The sequence below is a fragment of the Melopsittacus undulatus genome, chromosome Z (assembly GCF_012275295.1).
Source record: "Melopsittacus undulatus isolate bMelUnd1 chromosome Z, bMelUnd1.mat.Z, whole genome shotgun sequence".
Classification (NCBI taxonomy): Eukaryota; Metazoa; Chordata; class Aves; order Psittaciformes; family Psittaculidae; genus Melopsittacus; species Melopsittacus undulatus.
Window position 1 is genome coordinate 1,865,436 of NC_047557.1, and position 22,436 is coordinate 1,887,871.

The window sequence follows — 22,436 nt, forward strand, 5'->3', positions numbered from 1 at the left end:
TACAGCATTGCCCCTGCCTGTCAAGTGCCAGCAACTGACAAGATGTCAGAGCGAGAAATCCTGCAACTGCAAATATTGCACTGGGATGGAGGAATTACAAAGTGTGTGAGAAAAGAAGCTGTAGTGGGAATTCACTCAGCCCTAGCTCAGCTAACAGGATGTCTGTCATGATGAAGGGTCATGTAAATCAACATCTTCCAGCTTACCTAACGAGTATGAAAGATGAGCTAAATGTTGTGGAGCTGGTCATGATTCCTAGATTGAGAAGGAAAAGGAGTGGAGGAGAAAGAAACATGTTTGGCTTCTCTAATGGCTTGCTTTTGTGTTTAAAAGCAGTGTCAACAAATAAAACTCACCTGTGTCACCCTGTAGTGTACTTATTAAATAGCAACGGGCTGCTGGTTACAGCAAAAATCTGTTCTGAACCACACATGGCTGGTCAGGCAGCAAAAAACAGATCCTGGCATGAACTGATCTTTCAGCTGTGATCATGGGTAACCGAATTACCTCAGAGGTATCTCAGAAAAGGATGAGGCAGTGCAAGACAGTTTATCTAAACTGGGTAATGACTTCGTATTTTCCAGAGGCAAGAGCTGGAATCGGAGAACAAGAAACTGAAGAATGAGCTTAATGAGCTGAGGAAAGCTATTGCAGACAAAGCAACCCAGAACAACTCGTCCAACGATATTCAGGACAGTTATAACCTGTTATTGAACCAGCTGAAATTGGCCAATGAGGAGTTGGAAGTGAGGAAAGAAGAGGTGCTCATCCTGAGGACACAAATTATAAAGGCAGCCCAGCAAAAGGAGATTGGGAAAGACATGGTAATGGATTTTCTTTTCCTTTTCCCATTCTGTTGCTGGAAATTTTCTTACTGCCTGTGCAAGGCTGTTTCTGCTTTGGTAGGCTCTGGGTGGAAGGATGGAGTTGGGAGATTGTAGCAGGTTCTTCAGGGTAATAGGATGTTCTGCCTATGGATAAGATATAGTCTGTGACATCTTTTCAGGCAGCTCAGGATGATATGTCTCATGGTGGTCTGTACTTTTGTAAGGTGCTTGACCCCATATCTGATGAGGTCTGGCCAGACCACAGAAATGAAGAGTTTCTCCAACCCCACACCAGGGTGTGGTAGTCTAAAATGCTCCTATTGACGTTTTGTGACAAGTGGCTTATTTGGCAAGGAAAAAAGGCTTCTGGACCAGATTCTGTTCATTGGACGTGTTTCAGCTGCTTCTGCTGGTGTGTAGGAAAGAAGGGAGCCTGTCCCATCACAGTCATTTAACAGCTTTTTGTTTAGAGCCTGCACATTTTCTGAACACCCTCACTTTGGCTTTTTAATTCACTGCCTTATTATTCCTTGAGGATTTGCTATGTTTTGTATTTCAGTCCACACCAACCGTCTTATTTCCGTCCCAGGTTCACTGCATCCTCCTTCCATCTCCTAATCTTTGCTATTGTCCGTTTGCATGCATATGAATTCATAGAAACTTTCTAGTCTGATGGAGGCCCCAGTGGAGTTTCAGCATTGGTAACTTTGAAATACAGGAAAAGATGTGCAGGATGTCATGCTACTTTGTTTTTCTGTTGAATTTAGGAAAGCATTGCCAGCGACACCAGATGGCCGAACAGTGACAAGCACATTGATCAGGAGGACGCGATTGAAGCCTACCAGGGGATGTGCAAGACAAACCAGTAAGTGTGGATCGCTTTGCAGCAGCAGGAGGGGCTGATGGAAGGAGCAAAGTATGAGAGGTGGGATCCAGACGAAAATTAACAACGTGTTTTAGAGAGTTACCAGTTTTTGGATTGTATTCTGCACCATGAGTCAAGGATGCGTCATAAAGGACCAGACACACACACATATTGTAATGGATGAGGAGCCCGGGTTGTTGAGGTAGTGTATCCCCAAAGGAAGGGAGATACAGGTCAGGCAGAAAAAACAACATAGAAGCGTGCAGAACAGGGTTTTGAGTTTGCTTCCACTACATAAAAAGCAGAAGACTAGGATTTGGAATATGCTTAAGAATTACTTCATAGGTTCACAGATTTGCAGACTGGCTTGAATTGGAAGGGACCTTAAAGCTCATCCAGCTCGAGCCCGGGACACCCTGCACTGAAGCAGGCTGCTCCAAGCCCCTGAGTCCAACCTGGCCTTGAACACTGCCAGGGATGGGGCAGCCACAGCTTCTCTGGGCACCCTGTGCCAGCGCCTCAGCACCCTCACAGGGAACAGCTTCTGCCTAAGAGCTCAGCTCAGTCTCCCCTGTTCTGGCAGGTTCAAGCCATTCCCCTTGGCCTGTCCCTACAGGCCCTTGTCCCAAGCCCCTCTCCAGCTTTCCTGCAGCCCCTTTAGGCACTGGTGCTGCTCTCAGGTCTCCCCTTCAGGAGCCTTCTCTTGTCCAGGCTGCCCCAGCCCAGCTCTCTCAGCCTGGCTCCAGAGCAGAGCTGCTCCAGCCCTCGCAGCAGCTCCATGGCCTCCTCTGGCCTCGCTCCAACAGCTCCACGTCCCTCTTGTGCTGCTGCCCCAGAGCTGGATCAGGGCTGCAGGGGGGGTCTCCCCAGAGTGCAGCAGAGGGAGAGAATCTACTTCCTCAACCTGTTGCTCATGCTCTGGTGATGCAGTCCTTCAAGTAAGTCCCCATATGAGGCTGGGAAGACACCACACCTCTCTCTTGTTTTCCAGAGGCAAATTATGATCTTTAAATCTTTAAATAATGTTAAAGATGATCTTTAAGGTCCCTTACAACCCAAACCCTTCTATAATTCTATGAAAAACCTGCAGTGGTAAACTGAGGTAATGGACATATGCTGTGCTCTCTGGCAACACCCACATTATTGATTTTCTTGCACCTAAACTGAGAGTGGGGAACTTCTGTTCAATTACAGGTTTTACCACAGCAAGGGTTATTACTGTGAACGTGTGCCTGTCCTTATAGTAACCGGAGGCATATACTGCAAAGCATTCAGTGAATCCTTGCAGCTATTCATGACAACAAGCAATATAGTACTGTTTTGCAAGAAAGCAAAATTATATGGGTTGAAAAGCAGGATAATATATAAAGTAAATTTATTTTACTGCAAGGAAATTGAGTGTTCATCATCTTTTCTCTTGGCAAATACAGATGTTTGAGGCTTTTTCCCCTAAATAATTTGCATTCAGTGAGGTAGTCAGAAGACCAAACTGTTGCAAATGAGTGGCTTTTAATAACACAAGGCACTATGCCATTTTGTAAACTGGTTACTGGAGGTTGTTAGCATTCCAGGGTAGGAAAGCCTGGACTTACTTAGGGTTTTATTCATACCTGTATTTATATGAGTAAGGCACATCATCTCTGAATGTAATGTGAAAAAGTGTGAAGAGTTGCTTAATGCTTTCAGGACTGGATGCCTAAAAAGGTACAGTGGGAAATCCATGTGCCTTGCTTGGTGTGCAAAAATCCAATGTATATAAAGCTGTATGTACATTGTAGTGACAAGACAAGGGGGAATGGCTTTAACCTGCCAGAGGGGAGTCTGAGATGAGCTCTTAGGCAGAAGCTCTTCCCTGTGAGGGTGCTGAGGCGCTGGCACAGGGTGCCCAGAGAAGCTGTGGCTGCCTCATCCCTTGCTTTGTTCAAGGCCAGGTTGGACAGGTCTTGGAGCAGCCTGCTCTAATGGGAGGTGTGCCTGCCCACGGCAGGGTTTGGAACTGGATGAGCTTTGAGGTCCCTTCCAACCAAACCATTCCATGAGTCTATGATTCTATATAGCTGTGCAGTCGACTTTGGCATATTGTCTGTGTTGTATGTCCCTCAAAGTTTCTGCCATAATATGGGCTGGACTTTCTTAATATGCATCCATTTTTCTTCTTGTGAAAGGCATGGGAGAACCTATGGAAATCTAGTGTGTGAGTACAGAGATGGGCTTGCTGGAAGGGCTGGGTTCCACACACATTGGGTTCAAACATAAGTGGAAACCCTGATGGCTGGAGTGAGGCTCTGCCCACACTAGTTCTGCCACCTCTCTCTTCGGGCTGGAGGCCTGGAGGAGTTGGGATTGTTGGGGTCTAGGACTCTTGTGACACGGGTTTCTCACCTGGACATATGTCTGGCTGGATCAGGACCAAAGTTTGGGTTTTTTTCCAGTTTGTTGCCATTGCATATTTGTTTTCCTGAAGTGAACTTCCTGATGAAATTTATGTACCTCTTGCAGCAAAAGTGATGAGATTGATTTAAACATCACCGTTTTGTCAGTAAATCAATGGGGCATGCTGTGCTTCTACCGCGAGGTGTGTTTTTTTTGGTCACTTTTCCTTAGAAATTTATCCTGGAGGTGTAGGCACTGGTACAGGCTGTGAAATCCCGTTATCAGTCACAGCTTTCATTACTCCCTAAACTGCATTTTCCAGTGTGACATTTGTAGGGATGGTTAGTCTGTGCCCAGGCTTTGATGAAGGAGTTTGAGTCAAAGTAAAACTTGCTGCTTTTGTAGAGCATGTACCTGAACAGGTTGTATCGTTGTTTCCCAGCGTTCACTGATATTTGGCCATTCTGGAGTATGTGTTGTCTGCTTTCACTCGGCCTGCCAAGGGACTTCAGTCCTTGGAACTAGACAGTCATTAAGGTCCCTTCCAACACAAACCATTATATGGTTCTATGATTCTTTGGCTGCTCTGGTTTCCAGACTTAACTTTTGCAGGGAGGATTGAATCAAGCATGTAAATCATCAGAAATGTTGCAATGATTTAATTTTCCACAGCAATACAAATCTCTTTCCTTGCAATGGGACAGGTGAGCTGCAATTTAAGAAGTTCATGTGATCAGGCCTTGGTGGATTTTTGGCCTCTTAGGATTTGGTAAGGGAAATCTGCTGTCTCCAGGCTCAGTTTCTTATTTCTCTTGTCTACCTCTCATATGAAGGTTGGCTGGAGTTAGGCTCATGTAATTCAGTAGCAGCAGCTCTATGTATATCACCCTGATTTCTGCAGTGATTTATCCAGTGGCTGATTAATCACCACCAGCTTCCCAGTTATACGGTTCCCTTTGCATTTGTTTGTATATCGAGCTGATTTTTAAACTGTAGGCTGGAGTCGATGTCAATAAAACAGATGAAAACAAAAGCTCAGGGAGCATGGATTATTGTATCAATGTATATAAATTATATCTCTTCCACCCAGCACTAATTCACATTCGTACTCTAGAGTCAAGTGTGGCAGCATGAGACATAAAAGTGTTTTCTCTTTCTAATCTTGATCCATAGATCTTGATTATGATGGACAGCTTAATGGACAGCTTTCCTGGTGGGACTGCAATTCTCAAGTGGGACTAATAAGCAAGCGCCACTTTTTCTCCCACCTGCAAGAAGCATTTCTATTTCTCTTTACCCTGATCCTTTTCAATCTGAGGGCAGTTTCTAACCAAGCTGGATGCTCTTCCAGCAGTCCAGTCTGACTGATGTGGTAAAGCCATGGTCTACCTAACTTGCCATGGTCACTCCTAACTTGAAGTCATCACATCTTAGCTATTTAGGCTGTGGGTGGAGCATGGCTTTACCTGGGTGGGAGATGGACCTTTTACTCACTCTATGTCTATACAATCCAGGAGTTGTAAATACAGCAGGAGGAAAACAGGAAAAACTGCCAGGTGCTGCTAACCCTGCTCATGCAGCAGTTCTTTCTCCATGCTGCTCTCAGGGGAAAGCCCTTTGATGCCAGGTCAAGGGGAAGTTTGAGTTTAAAAACAGCCCCTTATAAATGCAGTGAGCTCGGCTTTCCCCCCCCCCCCCCCTTTTTTTTTCTGACTGTCAACTGTTAAAGAGTAAAGCATCAAGTTAGTTGCCAGCTAATTTTCTGCTTTAATAACAAATGTAAAGCTAAGTAGGCTTTTTGTTTCCTGTTTCAGTTCTTGGTATCTTTCTTTCAAGCCTGTTTTGATCTTGGTGGAAAGTTAGAGCCAACAAAAGACCAGGTGATGATGTTAGAGATAATAATCTGGCAGCTCAAAGCGGGTCAGGCTTAGTCTCTGAAATTAACTTCTTTGATAATTTCCAAGTGATTTCTGTAGAGTACATGGCTCTGTATTTTCTTCTGGGTACTCCCACCTGCAGCTGCGGTCCAGTCAGGGGCTTCATGTGGAGGATGCTTTTGCAGCTGGTAGAGGTCATCCCATAAGAAGGGGTTCATATCTCTGTTTTCCACTCTTCAACATGCCTCTTTTTATCACTGCTTCTCTATCTAATCTTCTCTATCTAATCTGTGATGTGCATTAGTTTTCCACTTAATATAAAAAAAACCCCACATCTGTGTTTGAAAATCAAATATGATTTCTTCTTTGTTGAGAGATGATAATGATCTGAAGATGATAAAAATAACATTTCTGGGGTTGGGTGTATGTGCACCTCCTTTAAGCCACTTGCAGAAGGCTACATGGAGGGGAAGAGGGAGGTGACTGGCAGGAATTTGTCTCCTTTCATGTTTCCTTTCATGAAGGCAGTTTGCAAACTGCAGGTCACCAGCTGCACTCTCAGGCCCAAACCTCCAAGATAAGGAAATAAAGGAGAAATGAGGATTTGTAAACCACGTAATTTTAACTCCTTTCAGCCTTATTTCTGAGAAGGATGGATTTACCCAGCATTTTACAAAATTATTTTAGCATATACCAATTACTCTAATTAGCTTGAAAGAATTCCTGTTGACTTTTAATATATTGGTCAGTATGACCTTCTGGGTAAAAGGATCTCAGTGATTTCTGAATCTGTGCTGGCTGAGGGACATGGACTGAATTCTGATTTCTCAGGGCAGTTTTATCTAAGTATAATGACACCCTGTTGAGCTGCTTTCCTCATTTACCATAACACAGATGATCAAAACAAGCAGGAGAGCTGTTTTCCTCCTGTTCCAAGAAGATGTATCTCTTAAAAACACTGATCATTGTGTGAGGTTTCCCATATTACTGACATAAATAAATAGTAAGGATCCTTCCCAGGCTTTTTCTTGGGTTTCAGTGCCAAAGCACATGTCTTGTTAAGATTACCTGAAACCCCCAAAAATGCCTTACTAATAAATAAGTCCAAATCAGACCAATAAAACTCCCTGTATCAGTCAGCCAATGGACATTTTGGGAAACTTGCTATGTATGAGGTGAAAAAAAGACTTTAATTTAAATTCACAATGAATTTTCCAAATATTAATGCCTGAAATATTCACTAATTTTGAGAAATGGCATCCTCATACACTAGAATAGATGTACAAGCTGTGTGCAGTGGTGAGACACCTCTTGAGTCCTTTGATGGTGGTGCTCCAGCACCATATTTCTCACTGCTTTCCTTGTGTGAAAATTTGCTGTAGAAAGTTTTGTGTTGTTCTTTTCCACTTAAATATGCGGAGCTTTTTTTGCTGGGGAATGGCATCTGCTACACCTCTTTTCAAAACAGGAGATGCATGTTGACTTAGTTCTTTTATTCTTGGTCTGAAAGTTTAATGATATATTAAATGATTTCTCTTTATTTTTTTTTTTGTTTCATTTATTTTCTTTATTATTTCCAGAAAGAAAAACTGTTTCTGAACTGACATCAAAGCCAAGTAAAATCTGGCTGTAGCAAGTGCTCCTGGTCAGGTTGACCAGCTTATATCACTCTTTGTCATGTGTTCAACACCTCATTAAAAAAGATGAATGAGTTTCCTGCCTTTTAGAACTTAAAAAAAACCCACAAAAAAAAAAAAACCAACAAAAACTCAACTGTTAAAAGGGAACTTTTAGTATTTAAGTGACAAGAGACATGAGGAAGTTTTCTGCCTGGATGGGTATAAGAGAGATTTGGTATAAAGATCCTTCTGTCTAAGATACAAGTAAACAAACGTCCAAAGGCTGTTTTGACCAAAGTTTGCTCTGAGAAGGGCTGATAGTTTTGATGGTTTTGACTTGATGATTGATGCTGCTGAAGTAGAAGGAAGAAAATTTATTTAGTAGAAAGACCAGTGCAAGTATTATTTAGACCAGTGCAAGCTGCTGCAGAAGAAATGGAGAAACTTGTCTTTAAAATGTCTTATTAGTGAGATGTGCCAGAGGATGGAAGGTCTCGAGGAGAAGTAAGCTGTTCCAGGCTATCAGTAAGAAATAAAATATGGGGTTGTGTTGTGTTTGCACTGTAGGTTGGAAGCGCTTGCAGGCTGTTCCAGCTTTAATTTTGGGACAGGGAGAAGCAAGGAAGCCTGTTGGGAGCTCCTAAGGATCATTCTGTGCCTTCTTTCATTTTACCCTGTCTGTGTTTGGGCAGCAATTCCTTACCCCTTGTGCTGACTTCTGCTCTCTCATTTATCCCTCACAGTCGTTGTTTCCTCCTCCTTGGTTTGAAAGCATAAGGTTTTCCCTAGGATTTGAGCTAGCTGGTGTGATGTGGGCTTCCCAGATTTTCTTTGCAGTCATATGGAAGCAGTTTAGACATACAGAAAGAAAAACTCAGGCTCTGACATCCAGGAGTTGGGCTCTTTGGTAAAAGCAGCAACATCTCAGGAATGATGACAACCTGCTAGGAGGCTGGACTTGGATGATCTGCAATGATCCCTTCAAACTCAAATGATGTGGGGCTCCCATATTAACTGCAGTGGGTTGGGAGGGAAGGGAATGCAATGCACAAGGACATGTTTTATAGCTGTGGAGGAAGGAAAAGCTCCCCTAGCCAGGGGTGTCATATGGAGCACAGCCAGGGCATGGTTCTCCCTCAGCAGGGTGGAAAAGGAAATACAGTGTAATGAAAGTGTGGTTTAAAAACAAAATTAAATTAATAAGGGTTCTGCACCTATTACCCTTCTATTGCAATTGACCTTTTGTCTTTCTTGTCCTTCTTGTTTCCTTTCTCTGTCCGTTATTTCTAGCATGACTGAGGACTGGGGGTATCTCAATGAAGATGGAGAGCTCGGCTTGGCTTATCAAGGTTTAAAGCAAGTTGCCAGGTCAAACACTTTCTCTTTTCCCTTGCTGCTTCTCCCATCTCCCCCTTTCACTTGCCTTTTCGTTTCTTTCCCTTCCTCTTCTGTTGTCCTGTTGTCCTCTATAGGAAACTGTTGTCCTCTTTGGGAGCAGACAGAGGTAGGAATCTGGAGGAAATGAGACTCTCCTCTAATTTTCAGAGGAGGAGCTCTGTTTCTAATTGGGCATTGCTGCTGGTGGCTGTTGCCATTAATGCCTGATCTATGGTTCAGTGAGAATTATATTACATTAATGGGAAATAGTGATATAAAGGTGTCGGGAAGCTGCAGTCTCCATGATGCCAAAGAAAACCCAGCCCCATTTTAGGTGGGATTTGTTTGGGTGTTTTTGCAAATTGCGCTAAGACATGACACCTCCTGAAAGTGCTTTCTCCCCCTTTCTTCAGTGCTCTGGATATGTCAGAAGTAGAGTCCCCATGCTTGTATTGCAATGCTGCCTGCTTTGCATGATTGTGCGCTCCCATCTGTGCATTACCCGTAGGTATAAGGAGGAAGGTGGACACCCAGTGCCATCCTTCCCATGTCTGGATCTGGTGGGCAAATATCCAGCAGGACACACACGGCAGTACCTGCAAATTCCATATCTCCTGGGGATGCTGGTTGCTCTGTAATGATCTCTCATCTCCAAGTTAATGAAGGCTTAGAAATGCAGCTAGGCAGAAGGACTCCTCGATTCTTCTCCTGGCTCAACCTGGTGCTTGCAATAGCTGATAATTGTTAATTAATCTGTGTTCTTCTACAGGGTGATTATGAGGCTCAAATATATGTATATATATAAATTCATATATATTCAAATACATGTATTCAAATATATATATATAAAAGGTGAAATGAGCTGATTAAGGGCATTATAGAGAGGGAAATAAATCTTTTGTATAAAGTAGTCTAAAATGGTCTGATATACAGGTATCAGAATAAAACCAAACAATAACAGGAACAATAAGAGGGATGATTCATCTATTTTCCAAAGCAATACAGGAAATTCATAGAAGTGGGATGTTTTTCTGCAGGTGGCTCACTGTTAATTTGAACCTATGTGAAGAAATAAAATGGAAATTAAGTACTTAATATTAATTTCATGGTGGGCCTATATTTTCCAAGCCTATTAAGAATATAACTCCTGACATGATTACAAGACTCCATGCATTATTGACAAGGTTTCTATAGCAGGAAAACATGATTTTCTGTCTTTTGCTGGATATGCTGGTTTTGGCTGGGATAGAGAAAATGGGAGCAGAGATTGAGTTATTTAGATCTTCCAATAACAATAACAAACCCCATGGGCTTCAAAGCATGGTTAATACTTCTTATGCAGAGATCTTTAATAGAAAGTATATGTTCTTTTTTCAGGCTTTAAAAAAACAAAACAAAACAGTAAAAATAGTCCATGCTTAATTGTTCCTGCAGGGGAACTGCTCACAGGTATCAATTTCCATGAGTTTCTTAGTTTCTCCATGAGGTTTCCCAGAGCTGTAGCTTTTTTCCACTGGCACAGCTCCGTGTCTGTGTGTGTCTTGAGTGAACATGAAGCTGTCAACACCAGAGTCTTCCTCATCTTTGGTGATTTCCATTTGCATCAGTGTCACAAAGACACAAAGCCCATGAGCCTGGGGTGTAGTGTCTGTAGCTCTGCCCAGAAGAGCACATTCATGAGCTACAGGAAGGATGTGAACTTGATTATCCCCCTCTGTCATTATTCCTCATTGCCACCATCACTCTGTGTAATGTGACTATTAGTCCCTGTGTTTGGGACTAATATTTTGCATTTGCTGGCCCTTCCTTAGAGTCGTCATAGCTTCTGGAGTCACTTTCTTTGGTCTTTGTGAAAGAGCTGGGGGACTAACAGGGAGATTTCTATTTATCAGAGGGTAGGGAATACCCTTTACGATGTCACTTGGTGAGTTTATCAACATTCCCATCAGGTGTGTACAGGACGGGAGTTAACAGCCAAATAATGAATCATTCTTGCCTTGGATTAATGGTTTTAAGAAATAGCTGGTTAATGCATTGACTAAAGAGTATATGTTAGTTCACCATTTTCCTGCCCAGTGCTAGAAGGAGACTTGGAGTAGGGGAAGAGGGAGTAGGAAAGTTTGGCAGGACAAACTTTCAGAGAAAAATTTGGATACTCACCTAAAAGTGGGAGAAGGGCTGGTTTTCATGGCTTCCATCAGGTGTGTCTCATGGAGGTAGAATTTGTTATGGAGTAGAAGTCTTTTCTCTCCCTGCTGAAGGGTCCCGATTAAGTCAGTAGCAATATTGAAAGCAGGAACTGATGAAGATGACAGAAAATCAACAGAGAAGCTGTGGCTGCCCCACCCCTGGCAATGTTCAAGGCCAGGTTGAATAGGGCTCGGAGCAACCTGCTCTAGTGGAAGGTGTCCTGGTCCATGGCAGAGGGTTGGAACTGGATGAGCTTTAAGCTCCTTTCAACCCAAACCAGTCTCGGATTCTCTAATATTTAGAGACCTACTACAAGAGTAAAGAACCAAAATTTGAAAGGAAGTGAGCACAAAAACAAATGCCCTTCAAACTGAGTTTTTGCAAAAAGATCAGGTGTTGATCTGCATGGATTTCTTGATGTGCATTTGCTTTTTGCTGATGGGAAGAGTAAAGGAACTCAAATTTGTGATATTGTTACAGATAAAAGAGAACTCTTGGAATTGTTGGGTTTGTTTTTTTTTTTTTACTTCCTTTAATGAAAAAAGAAAAAAAAAGCCACTTCTGATTTCATTACTCTTAATTTCACAAGTATTTGATTTGCAGTATAGCAACGACAGACAATAGTCAGACAAATGTACCAGTGATAGCCATAGCACCACTTTAGAATCATAGAATACTTAGGGTTGGAAAGGACCTTAAGATCATCAAGTTCTACCCCCCTTTCTATGGGCAGGGACACCTCACACTAAACCAGGCCATCCCAAGGCTCTGTCCAACCTGCCCTTGAACACCGCCAGGGATGGAGCATTCACAACTTCTCTGGGCAACCTATTCCAGTGCCTCACCACCCTAACAGTAAAGAATTTCTTCCTTATACCCAGTCTTGTGTCAGTTTTATTGGAAGTTGTCTGGGAAAATCTCCCAGGTTGGCCAGCTTTGAAGGATGTAAATGATGGTTACAACCACAGTGCTGAAAACACAGGCTGATTGGTGTGGTCCTTTTCTTAGGTTGCTGGAAGCACAGCTACAGGATCAGAGAAGAGAGCATGAAGAGGAGGTGGAAGCTCTGAAGAACCAGATGGACACAATGAAAGAAGAGATGGAGAAGCAGCAGCAGAGTTTCCTGCAGACCCTGCAGCTCTCTCCAGAGGTTCAGGTGGAGTTTGGACTTCAGCGAGAAATTACACGTCTTACCAATGAGAACCTGGTAAGAGGCTGTACTGAAAACACAGCCTAAGGAAGAAGAAAAAAAGCCATGCTCAGAGAAAGGAGATAGGAACCATGAATGGGAAGAAAGGCACTGGGGTCACTTTCACACCTCCTAAACTCTGCAGAATCCTTCAGCATCTCCCACTGGAGCATGGGGAGTGTTGGTACTTGGCCTTGGACTATTGTTCAATGGCTATATGACTTTTGTAACTTCCTAGGTGGTTTATTTTTCATTTTTCATTTTCTTTAAGCCTGTCCACTTTGTGGCACTACCTAACAAATGAGATCACTGTAATGTGTAGTTATGCACACAGATAACACAATCCTTTCTTCTTACTTGCACTTACTGGGAGTGTGGAGGGGCAGTTGTTACTCCAAAAACTTGGCCTGGCTGGTCATAAATCTTCGCTTTCTCACCTCCTGAGTCTGGAGTAAACATTGGTCTCTTCTGAGTTCAGGTGAGGGCTTCTTGCCTTTCTAAACAACTCTAGTATGTAAGTAGTGTTGGAACTGTTTACATGATTAAAAGTCAGGAGTAAAATGCTCTGGGTGGTGTGTTGTGAGTATTGCCTGCTGCAAACTCGCAATTAGTTGTTCTTGGGCTTAGTGTTTTATTTTAAACCCAATGTGTCTTCTGTTTTTCAGGATCTTAAAGAATTGCTAGAGAAGTTGGAAAAGAATGAGAAGAAGCTGAAGAAGGAGCTGAAGATTTATATGAAGAAGGTCCAAGATTTTCAAGGTGACTTGGCTGTTGGTAGACATTGGGGTGGATGAACAGCACTCTGGTTTTGCTTCTTTGGCTGGCCTTGGAGAGCTGCAGGTTTTGAAAGATTTTCTTGTTCTGGCACTGAACTAGGAGCAAGCACTGAGCTCATTGGTGGTGTGACAGCAGCGAACCAAAGGTCCTAATGGTGCTCCTGGGTCATGCTTAGGCTGTCTTTGAGCAAGTACAGCTGCACTGCTGTAGCTTTAGCTTGTTAACTTGCTGAACATGGTAAACTTGGAAGTGGGCTCAGGAAGTGATGGGGGACAAGTGCTTGGTGGAGATGTTGGATTGACACTTGGTATATCAGGGTTTGGAGGGTATTTAAAGGAACCTTTTTGCTTTCATTGCTGTTGATGATGTGACCCAAGCAGAGATGGAGAGAGGATTCCAAGGGTTAGCAGGCAAGTGTGCTGATATGGCAATTTTGAGAAGGAATTAAAACCACTTAGGATTAAAATCTATGTATATATTCTGCTTGATCAGAAAACGTCTCAGATGTGACATCTGTATTGTACAGAAGGACCTTCCCATTCTCTAAAGATGCCATGATTAGTCAGAGAACCCCATTCTCATGAGCTAATTTTTGAAAACTAGGCATTAAGTGAAATTAAGCTGAATAACTGGAGAGCTTCCATAGCTCACACAGCTGGTCTCTGTCACTGTAATTTGCATGCAGCAGGCTGCTGTTTCCTGCAGTACTTGTGTGCTAGTCCTTTCTCTTTTATTAAGCTTTTATGGAAGCACAGTGTTTAATGGTGTGCCACCATGGTTCTTCAGCTTTACAGCCAGCCAGGAGATGTGATGTTTCAATGTATTTTCATTGTCTGGTTATTTTTTTCCTCTCTGTGAAAGCCACACACTAGAAGTTTCCCACAGAGTTATTACTTTCTAGCCTGTGGTTCCTTAGAAAATAAAAATTACTTCATCTTTCCCTCCTTAAATCCAGCTTTTGTGCTCTTTCTTTCATTCAGAGTCAGAACTACTGCTAACTGGTAATTCAAGATCTGGTTCTTTATATTTCTATAAGTCTGTTGAAGATAATGACATTACTAGAACCAATATATAACGTTTTTGTCCTGGTGTCTGCTCTAAGGCTGTGGAGGAGCTGAACAGTTCTCAATTGCCAGGTACCACCTTTCATGCTCTTTTCTCTTCACAGCATTCCAGACCATGGTACCAGCAGAGAGAAGGCAGCGTGAATGTCACATGCAAGTTGCTGTTCAGAGGAAGGAGAAAAATTTTCAGGGCATGTTGGAATATTATAAGGAAGACGAGCCACTCCTCATCCAAAACCTCATTACAGGTGAGGAGCTTGCTCGTTTCCTTCTTCTCTTGTGTGGGAGAGTTTGTAAACTTGAGATCTCAAGGTAGACAAATAGATCTTCTTAAGTTAATCCTTTCTGAGGGCTGCATGTTTGTGGTGACAGCAGTTTTGGTAGGCAGATCAGTGCAGCACTAAGCAGATAGACCAGCACAGATATAATCCTTAGGAATAGGGGAAAAAAAAATCAAAAAAGGAGGCTGTAGGGCAGGAAGTAACTTGCTGAACTACACACAGTGTGGTAATTGATGGGGAGGGCATAGCAAAGGATAGACCCTGTGGATTTTGTGCAGCAATGGAACTGAAGTAGTTTGGTTATGAGATAGTAACAGATAATAAACTTGGGAATTCCTTTGTGCTTGAAGGTCTGATCAGAATTGCTGTAGCATCCCCTTATTCAATGCTGTTAGGGAAGTTATACTAAAGTGTTAGTAGTTACCATCCCTCTCTAACCCCAGAAGAAACCAGTAAGGATATAAAAAGTGTTCAAAGAGCAGTGCTAGTCCATTGCTGTGGTCTTTGAAGTTCCTCTAATCAAACAGGCTTTTTCTTTAGAAGCTGCAAATTCCCTAAGCTGTCATTAGGATTCAGTATCATAAGGGAAAGGATTTACTATGTCATGAGTTCAGTGGTGGGGGTTATACTCTGTGGGAGAAAGTCATAAAAGCCTTAGGAGGCTTTTCTAAGGTTGTTTGTGTGCCTCTTGGGTAGGCTTTTACATGGTAAAGAAAATCTACTGCTACCTATGCATCCATAAAGTGAAATGGGACACTGTCACAAACTTCAGTGCAGACAATGCTACTCTCCTGAGGCACAGTGTTGCAGCTCTTCTGCTTTGGCAGGCTCCAGCAGGTCCATCTGTCCTGAAGTTGTACTTCTGGTTCTGTGTCCATATCACAAAGAGGGATGCAAGTCACAGGGCCAAAATCTAGCTTTCCCCAGGATTGAGGTAGACAGGTTTGCCTTGTTACAAGTACAGCTCAGGTGCTGTTTCCCTGCCAGTTGGTGAATTTTGAGAGGATTTACAAACAAAAAACCCCTCACTAAACTACTTCTAGATCTCAAGCCCCAGGCGGTGTCTGCTACTGTTCCTTGCCTTCCTGCCTATATCCTCTACATGTGCATCAGACACGCGGATTACATCAATGATGACCAGAAAGTGCACTCCTTGCTCACCTCCACCATCAATGGCATTAAGAAAGTGCTGAGGGTAGGTATCCATTTTCTCTTATCCTGGGGTTGAGATGATCTAAGCTGGTAATAAGTATGTCAAAAGGTGTGATATTCAGCTCTCATAGTGATTTTCAAACCAAATTACTCTTATGGCTTCCCTTTTTAAAAGAACAAGAATTAATATTCTAGCAATACAACTGTTTGCACTTACAGATTAAAAATAGAATGTTTGCAGAGAACAAATGGCTAATACTGCCCATCTGCAGAGAGAGAGCTTCATGATTCTAAATGAGGAAACTCAAAATCATTTTGTCTTGCTATGCCAGCATCCCCCACTGAAGGAGGGGAGTCTCACATCCCTTTAATTTTGCTCCTCCAGAAACACAAAAAAGATTTTGAGATGACATCGTTTTGGCTGGCGAATACACGTCGCCTCCTGCACTGTTTAAAGCAGTACAGCGGAGATGCGGTAAGAAACTCATCATTGATCTTGAGTTTGTTGGTATTCCTCCAGGAAGGATCTTCAGGTCTCCTGGATCTAGTGGCTTCCCTCTGGTCAGGGATCATCTCTGACTTTGCTCTTTTGTTAATTTGGATATAGCATGAAGCAGTTTCTAGAATCACAGAATCCCAGACTGGTTTGGGTTGGATGGGAGCTTAAACCTCAGCCAGTTCCAACTTCTTGCCACAGGCAGGGACACCTTTCACTAGAGCATGTTGCTCCAAGCCCTGTCCAACCTGGCCTTGAGCACTGCCAGGGATGGGGCAACCACAGCTTTTCTGGGAAAACATCATCATATAGTGAAACATTTCTCCCTTCCGTGTAGTCTGAAGTGGACCAAAGGTTCATGGGGCATTGCATTGATACAAGACATTTGAGATGTGAAGGCACAACCTCTACATCACGTGCAACAGAACAGTTTAAATTTCATAGCCAACCACGCACTTTGATTTGTCCAAACAGAGGATTTCCTTCTGGTAGGGTGCTTAGAAGGCTGATCTCCTAGTTCTAGTAGGTCCTGCAGCTTTTCATTAACCATAACTTTTATACAGGGGAGAATTGTCCCAAATTTTGCAATTTTTTTTCTGAATGTTTCTACTGATATTTTTTCCTGTTCTGTTCAACTAGATCAAAATAACCACACTTTGAGAGAGCAAAAATGAAAATCATAATGTAAGGTTTTGGAAATAAATCCTCTCATTTCTTGCCACTTTAGTAATATTTCATAAGTGAAATAAGTTTTATTATAGCTGATCCGAGAAAATCAGATCATTACAGTCCTCTTAGTACATCACACACTGCCATCTTTATAGCCATATGTTCCGGGTATTAAGATTTTCAACAGAGCCAAATATGTCATTTCTCATTTAGTTTTGGTTTGAGTTAGATATATTAAGCAATCAAGCTTTTAAGAATAAATGAAAAAAAAAATCATAGAATCAAATTAACTATTCAGGTCATTTACAAGATAATGACTGGTGTGTAAAACTCAGTGCTGGACTTCCAAGATTTAGATTAAAAAGAAAATTTATTTAGATGATAATTACTCATCGTTTAGCTCATGTTCGCCCTCTTCTGTCTGGATAACAACATTACATTTCAAGAAAACCCAGAAAACCAGCAGAGTAGGAAAAAAAAGGGAACCTGAACTTAAATTTCAGATTCTTTGCTGTACTATGTTCTAACTGTACTATGTTAAGTGAACCACTATTTTCAAATTAAGTTGATAATGTGGTGGAAAAGCAAAGGGGAAAAATAATTCTGACAGTTCTCAAAATACTGTTCCTTCATTTGAAATCCAACCTACCTGAAAGGAAACAGGTTTGAAAGGAAATCCCAAACTAAATGCAGTCTGGCAGTGCAAAGAGCATTTGTCAGGAAAATGAAGAAATTCTGAAGTCAACTCAAATTGTACATGTTGTATTTTTGCATCTTGCTAGTCAGCAAACAACAGAGAAAGTTTCATAGCTATCAATTGGTGTCAAAACAAGAAAACAATAGGAACAGGCAATTAAAGTGGCTGTGTTGATTACAGAATTAAGTTAGATCACATTTGCTTCTGTCAGCAAAACTAGCACTAAGTCTGAGCCCAGAACTTGGGGCTACAGCATTCATGTCAGGATCAGAGATCAGCTGCTGCTTCAGCAAAAGGCAGTGAATGAAATCAGTTACTTGGAGAGATTTCCAAACTTCAGATTTTTAAAAATATTGTCAAAGCATACAGCATGTGGTTATATTTAAATTATTTCCTAAACTATCAATCTCAAAATATTTGGTTTCCCATAAATAATTGTGACTTACAGGGATAAATAGCTAGAAAAAGTTTCTCAAGAACTGAAATGTCATTTTCTAGTTCATATATATATATATTGCAGTTAGTACAGATGTTGCTCCTTGCTAAAGCCAAAATGGCAGACTTCTCACTTAATGGTACTTTTCTTCAAAAAGCAGACCTGTAGTAATAATTAATGAACAAATGGCTGAGTAAATCAAAAGTGATTTATGAGTCTAGATCTTTTCTATAATAGAGTAACAATGTCCTTTGGTAACATCTTTGGATATATTGTACTGTAAGGGTTTTGGTTTTTTTAATATAGTGCTTTACTGGACTATAAATAGGTGGAATAATGAAACTAGGTGTTTTAATCTCCCATTCAGGGTTTCATGACACAAAATACGCCTAAACAGAACGAGCACTGTCTGAAGAACTTTGACCTGACCGAATACCGCCAGGTGCTGGACCACCTCTCCATCCAGATCTACCAGCAGCTCATTAAGATAGCAGAGGGCATACTCCACCCCATGATTGGTAAATTCACATTAGCCTTTAGGAGGGTGGTTTTTTTCACTGCAATTATCTACTCTAAGGGCTTTTCAGACCTTTGTATGGTGCTAGAATGACCTCACCACAAAGAAAAAGCCTGTAGTTCGTTGGAAGGCATATGTTACAAAAAATAAGAGCTTGGTTTGGAGCAGGCCCTTGTGTTAGCAGTGACCTGGAGTTAGGGAGGCAGACCTGGATGAATTTATATTTTCCCATATGATAGAAACTAATAGAGATGAGGGTTCCCCCCTCCCATCCCACAATGATAAATGCTACTGCCTTCCTTTCTGTTGGGGAGGTGGTGACAGAGGTGAGGTGGTGCTGGTGGGTCTGTAGGAACATAGTTCTCCTCCATACCATGTTCACAGTTAAGCTTTTATGGGTGGAAATACACATTATGAGCTAGGGGAGAATTGGGAAGAGGAAAAAGAGGCTAATAACATCCTTGTTTTGCCAGGGTGAGTCAGTATGAGAAGAATTACCTCCCCATCTACATTAGTCCCCCTCATTGTTAAGCTAATTGAGGGATTGTTCTCAGTGCTTTATATTTTCTAGCTACTAGTGTTTTTCTTGAGCTCCCGGTCAGGTCCCTTCTGTATCTAGGACTCTTTCCCTTTACCCTCCAAATGTCCTTGCACAAATTCTGGCCATACCAGATGGCATCACTGCCTACCATCACTGCATGTACCTCCTGCTCGTTGTAGAAATTTGTCCTATTTCTCTATCAGTTAGTCAGACTGTTATTACTTCTAATCTATCTTCATTTCTTCCAATCCTTTGAGCCAATTAATCATTTTAACTGCAGAATTTAAGGCTCTGTGGTGGATATACAGAGACAACTGATTACAGCTCAAAGGGGAGCTGTTGCCTGTTTCTGCAGCATCTTAAGTGATTTCTGTGTAGTAACACCAAGGAAGAAAAAAGTGTGACCTTACAGATATATTTTGTACTTCAACTATTAAATATTATCACAGTAAACTAGCAATTCATGGATCTATCCTGCTTTCAGACCTCACAGCATCCATCATGTTGCATTACTGAGACTGCTGCATGTTTACAAATGCTCATGGAGGGATCAGTTCTTGCCTCTAGTGACTAAGAGGTGGATAGAAGCGCTTTTAGCTCATTTTCCCTCCTTTTTCAGTGTCTGCGGTGTTGGAAAATGAGAGTATCCAAGGGCTTTCTGGTATCAAACCAATGGGCTACAGAAAACGCTCCTCCAGCATGGAAGATTGCGACAGCTCCTACAGCCCAGATGAAATCATTCGCCAGCTGAACACATTCCACACCATCATGTGTGACCAGGGTCTGGACCCAGAGATCGTGCAGCAGGTCTTCAAGCAGCTGTTCTACGTGATCAATGCAGTTACCCTGAACAACCTCCTATTAAGGAAGGATGTCTGCTCATGGAGCACAGGCATGCAGCTAAGGTGGGACAGGGACTTGGGGTAGGGATGTACCTACTTAAGGAAGCCTTATTAATTTTCTAAGGTAGTGGAAAATAGGAAAATAAAATGCAATGGTGTAAGTAAGGAGAGAAACTGGATTCAGCAGGGGACTTGATGCAGTGGCAGTTAAGTCTAACACCCATTGTGTAATGCCTGCGTGATGAAGTTTACTGTGCCACTTGTGAATTAAATACATGTTATACTATTTTTCTCTAGGGTATGCTTTTCCCACCTTTCTCTCACCAAGACTGAGCAGGTGATGTAGGACAGGTTGGACAGTGGGATGGAGAAGTCTCTGGTTCTCTCCTTTTGCCATGTCTCTGATTTTGAATGTTGTGTCAAAGACTCCAGCCTTAAAGATGTTAAACCCCTGTTGCTGTGTGCAGTGCCTCCAGCTTCTCACGAACTGCAGAGAAGTGGCAGCAAAGGATCTGCTGGGCTGAGATTAGGGGCCTACATTCCCCATTGCTGTCTTAGCATTGTGATGTAATAAGGGTTGAAACTGGAAAGGGCATCTAGTGCAAACCTGCCACAAAGGGGCCATGAATATTTATCAGCCCTGGCATAAATCTATCAACGTCTTTCTTAGTGCAAATGATGTAAAACTTTTTTTTTTTTGCTACCCTCTCCCCTTCCCACAGTGGATCTTTTGCACTCCCTTCAGCCTGGGAGTGGGCACAGGCACAGGCAATTTTTTGTGTAAATATTTTCAAAGACACTTGGGTACCTTGCAGGGTTTTGTTATCATTTGAAAGCTTGTCAAAAGCTTAATTTTAATTGACTTTTGAATCGGAACAAATATAAATGCTGTAGAAAAGCACATCCCTTGTGCTTTTCTTGTGTTCAGCTGTTACATAGCTGATCTATTTCTAAGGTACATACAATATAGATTTTGCTTTGAGTTGCTGAGTATTAAGCTTTGGTCTGGTTCTGTCTTGTCATGTGTATCACAAATATGAATCACAAAAAGTCATATCTACCAGCACTGCAGCATACCTTGAGTCTTGTAGAGGATTTTTCAGATGCTATGCTTATCTCTGGGTTGTCAGCTTATGTCTTATCTTGGTTGCCTACCCAGGTTTAACATAAGCCAGCTGGAGGAATGGCTCCGTGCGAAGAATCTGCAGGAGAGTGGAGCAGCACAAACTTTGGAGCCCTTGATTCAGGCAGCACAGCTTCTGCAGCTTAAAAAGAAAACTTCAGAAGATGCTGAGGCCATCTGCTCCTTGTGCACATCACTCACAACCCAGCAGGTAAGGAGCAGGGCAGAGATTCACACCACAGGATAACCAAAGGACTGGGAAAGGGTGGTGTCCTGGTGCCAGCTCTTCAGTGCCTGGACTCAGCATGCCATCCTAACGGTGGGGGCATCGTGTCCTTTTCAGGACTACTGGTAAGAACTGACCCCTGTCAGTGGTGGTCACCGCAATGGCTTCTCTCCTACAGTGGCACTGATGACACTGGAGCTCCAGAAATCTGCAAAGTTGAAACCTAGCCTCGAAGAGTTCATGACATAAGTCAGACACTTGTGATTTTAAACCCACACATTGACATTGACATTTCCCAGGGACTAACCTTGCTAGGTCTGCAAGATGCCCACCAAAGATTCATATTTGGGGCAGGAAGTTGATAACTACCCATGTAGGCTGTCAGGATCTGACCTTAAACTATAAGACTCCATTCCAGAAGGATATGAACTCATGTTTTTTTGCTGCTGGATTGCCTAGTCCTCATTTGATAATGGTGTAGGAGGAAAGAAGTGATAGGTGTGAGCTGATCTCCCATTCTTGGAGATCCTTTCTCCTGTATTTCTGTCTCCCTGTCTTGAACACGTGTTCTTGAGAAGCCGATGGGTAGTAGTGGAGGAACAGAAGTGAGGAAGCATCAGAAGTCTTGCAGAGGTGACATCAGAAGTACCGGGAAGTGTTCACCTGTGTCACTGTGTGCCAACTGAATGGAGTCCCTGTGTAAATCTGTTGTTCAAGTATATTCCCAGTTGACAGTCTTTGCCATAGGAAGTGGCTTTTACAGGCCTGTAAAGGGTCACCATAGCTTAGAGTGGGCAACACCAGGATGGTATTTGTGCTACTTCTGCTTCTCAGTAGTGTAATGAGAGACTTGTTAACATAGAATCAGAGAATAGTTTGGATTGGAAGAGACGTTAAAGATCATCTAGTTCCTCCCTGACACCTTCCACTAGATAGGCTGCTCAAAGCTCCGTCTAAACTGTCCTTGGTTATGGCCATAACAAGACAAGCTTTTAGTGGTGCTTTGTATTCTTGAAAAGTTTGGTTTCTCATGATTGTCTGTAATCCTATTTTGTTTTCAACAGATTGTAAAGATACTTAATCTCTACACTCCAGTGAATGAGTTTGAAGAACGTGTGACAGTAGCTTTCATTCGAGACATACAGGTAAATTCCAAGGGCTGTAAAATGGAGGAGATAGTACTCATGACTGTATTAAGTACTAATCTGTATTAAGTCATTACCAACTCATGTTCTGTAATAGGCATGCTGCTGCATGTTGTCCCAAATTTAGTGCAAGTAAGCATGTGCACATGCTTA

General features: G+C 42.2%; 1 protein-coding gene across 1 annotated transcript in view; it reads left to right on the forward strand.

Moving 5' to 3' along the window:
• Positions 1-22,436, forward strand: part of MYO5B (myosin VB) — a 162,870-nt gene that overhangs the window by 136,537 nt on the left and 3,897 nt on the right. The window contains exons 29-40 of the mRNA XM_005145400.3: positions 585-824; positions 1,595-1,692; positions 8,852-8,929; positions 12,137-12,335; positions 12,983-13,076; positions 14,263-14,406; positions 15,483-15,634; positions 15,977-16,066; positions 18,257-18,407; positions 19,567-19,852; positions 20,949-21,123; positions 22,203-22,283. Coding sequence (XP_005145457.2) covers positions 585-824; positions 1,595-1,692; positions 8,852-8,929; positions 12,137-12,335; positions 12,983-13,076; positions 14,263-14,406; positions 15,483-15,634; positions 15,977-16,066; positions 18,257-18,407; positions 19,567-19,852; positions 20,949-21,123; positions 22,203-22,283 — 1,788 coding nt within the window. The remainder of the gene's footprint in view (positions 1-584; positions 825-1,594; positions 1,693-8,851; positions 8,930-12,136; positions 12,336-12,982; positions 13,077-14,262; positions 14,407-15,482; positions 15,635-15,976; positions 16,067-18,256; positions 18,408-19,566; positions 19,853-20,948; positions 21,124-22,202; positions 22,284-22,436) is intronic.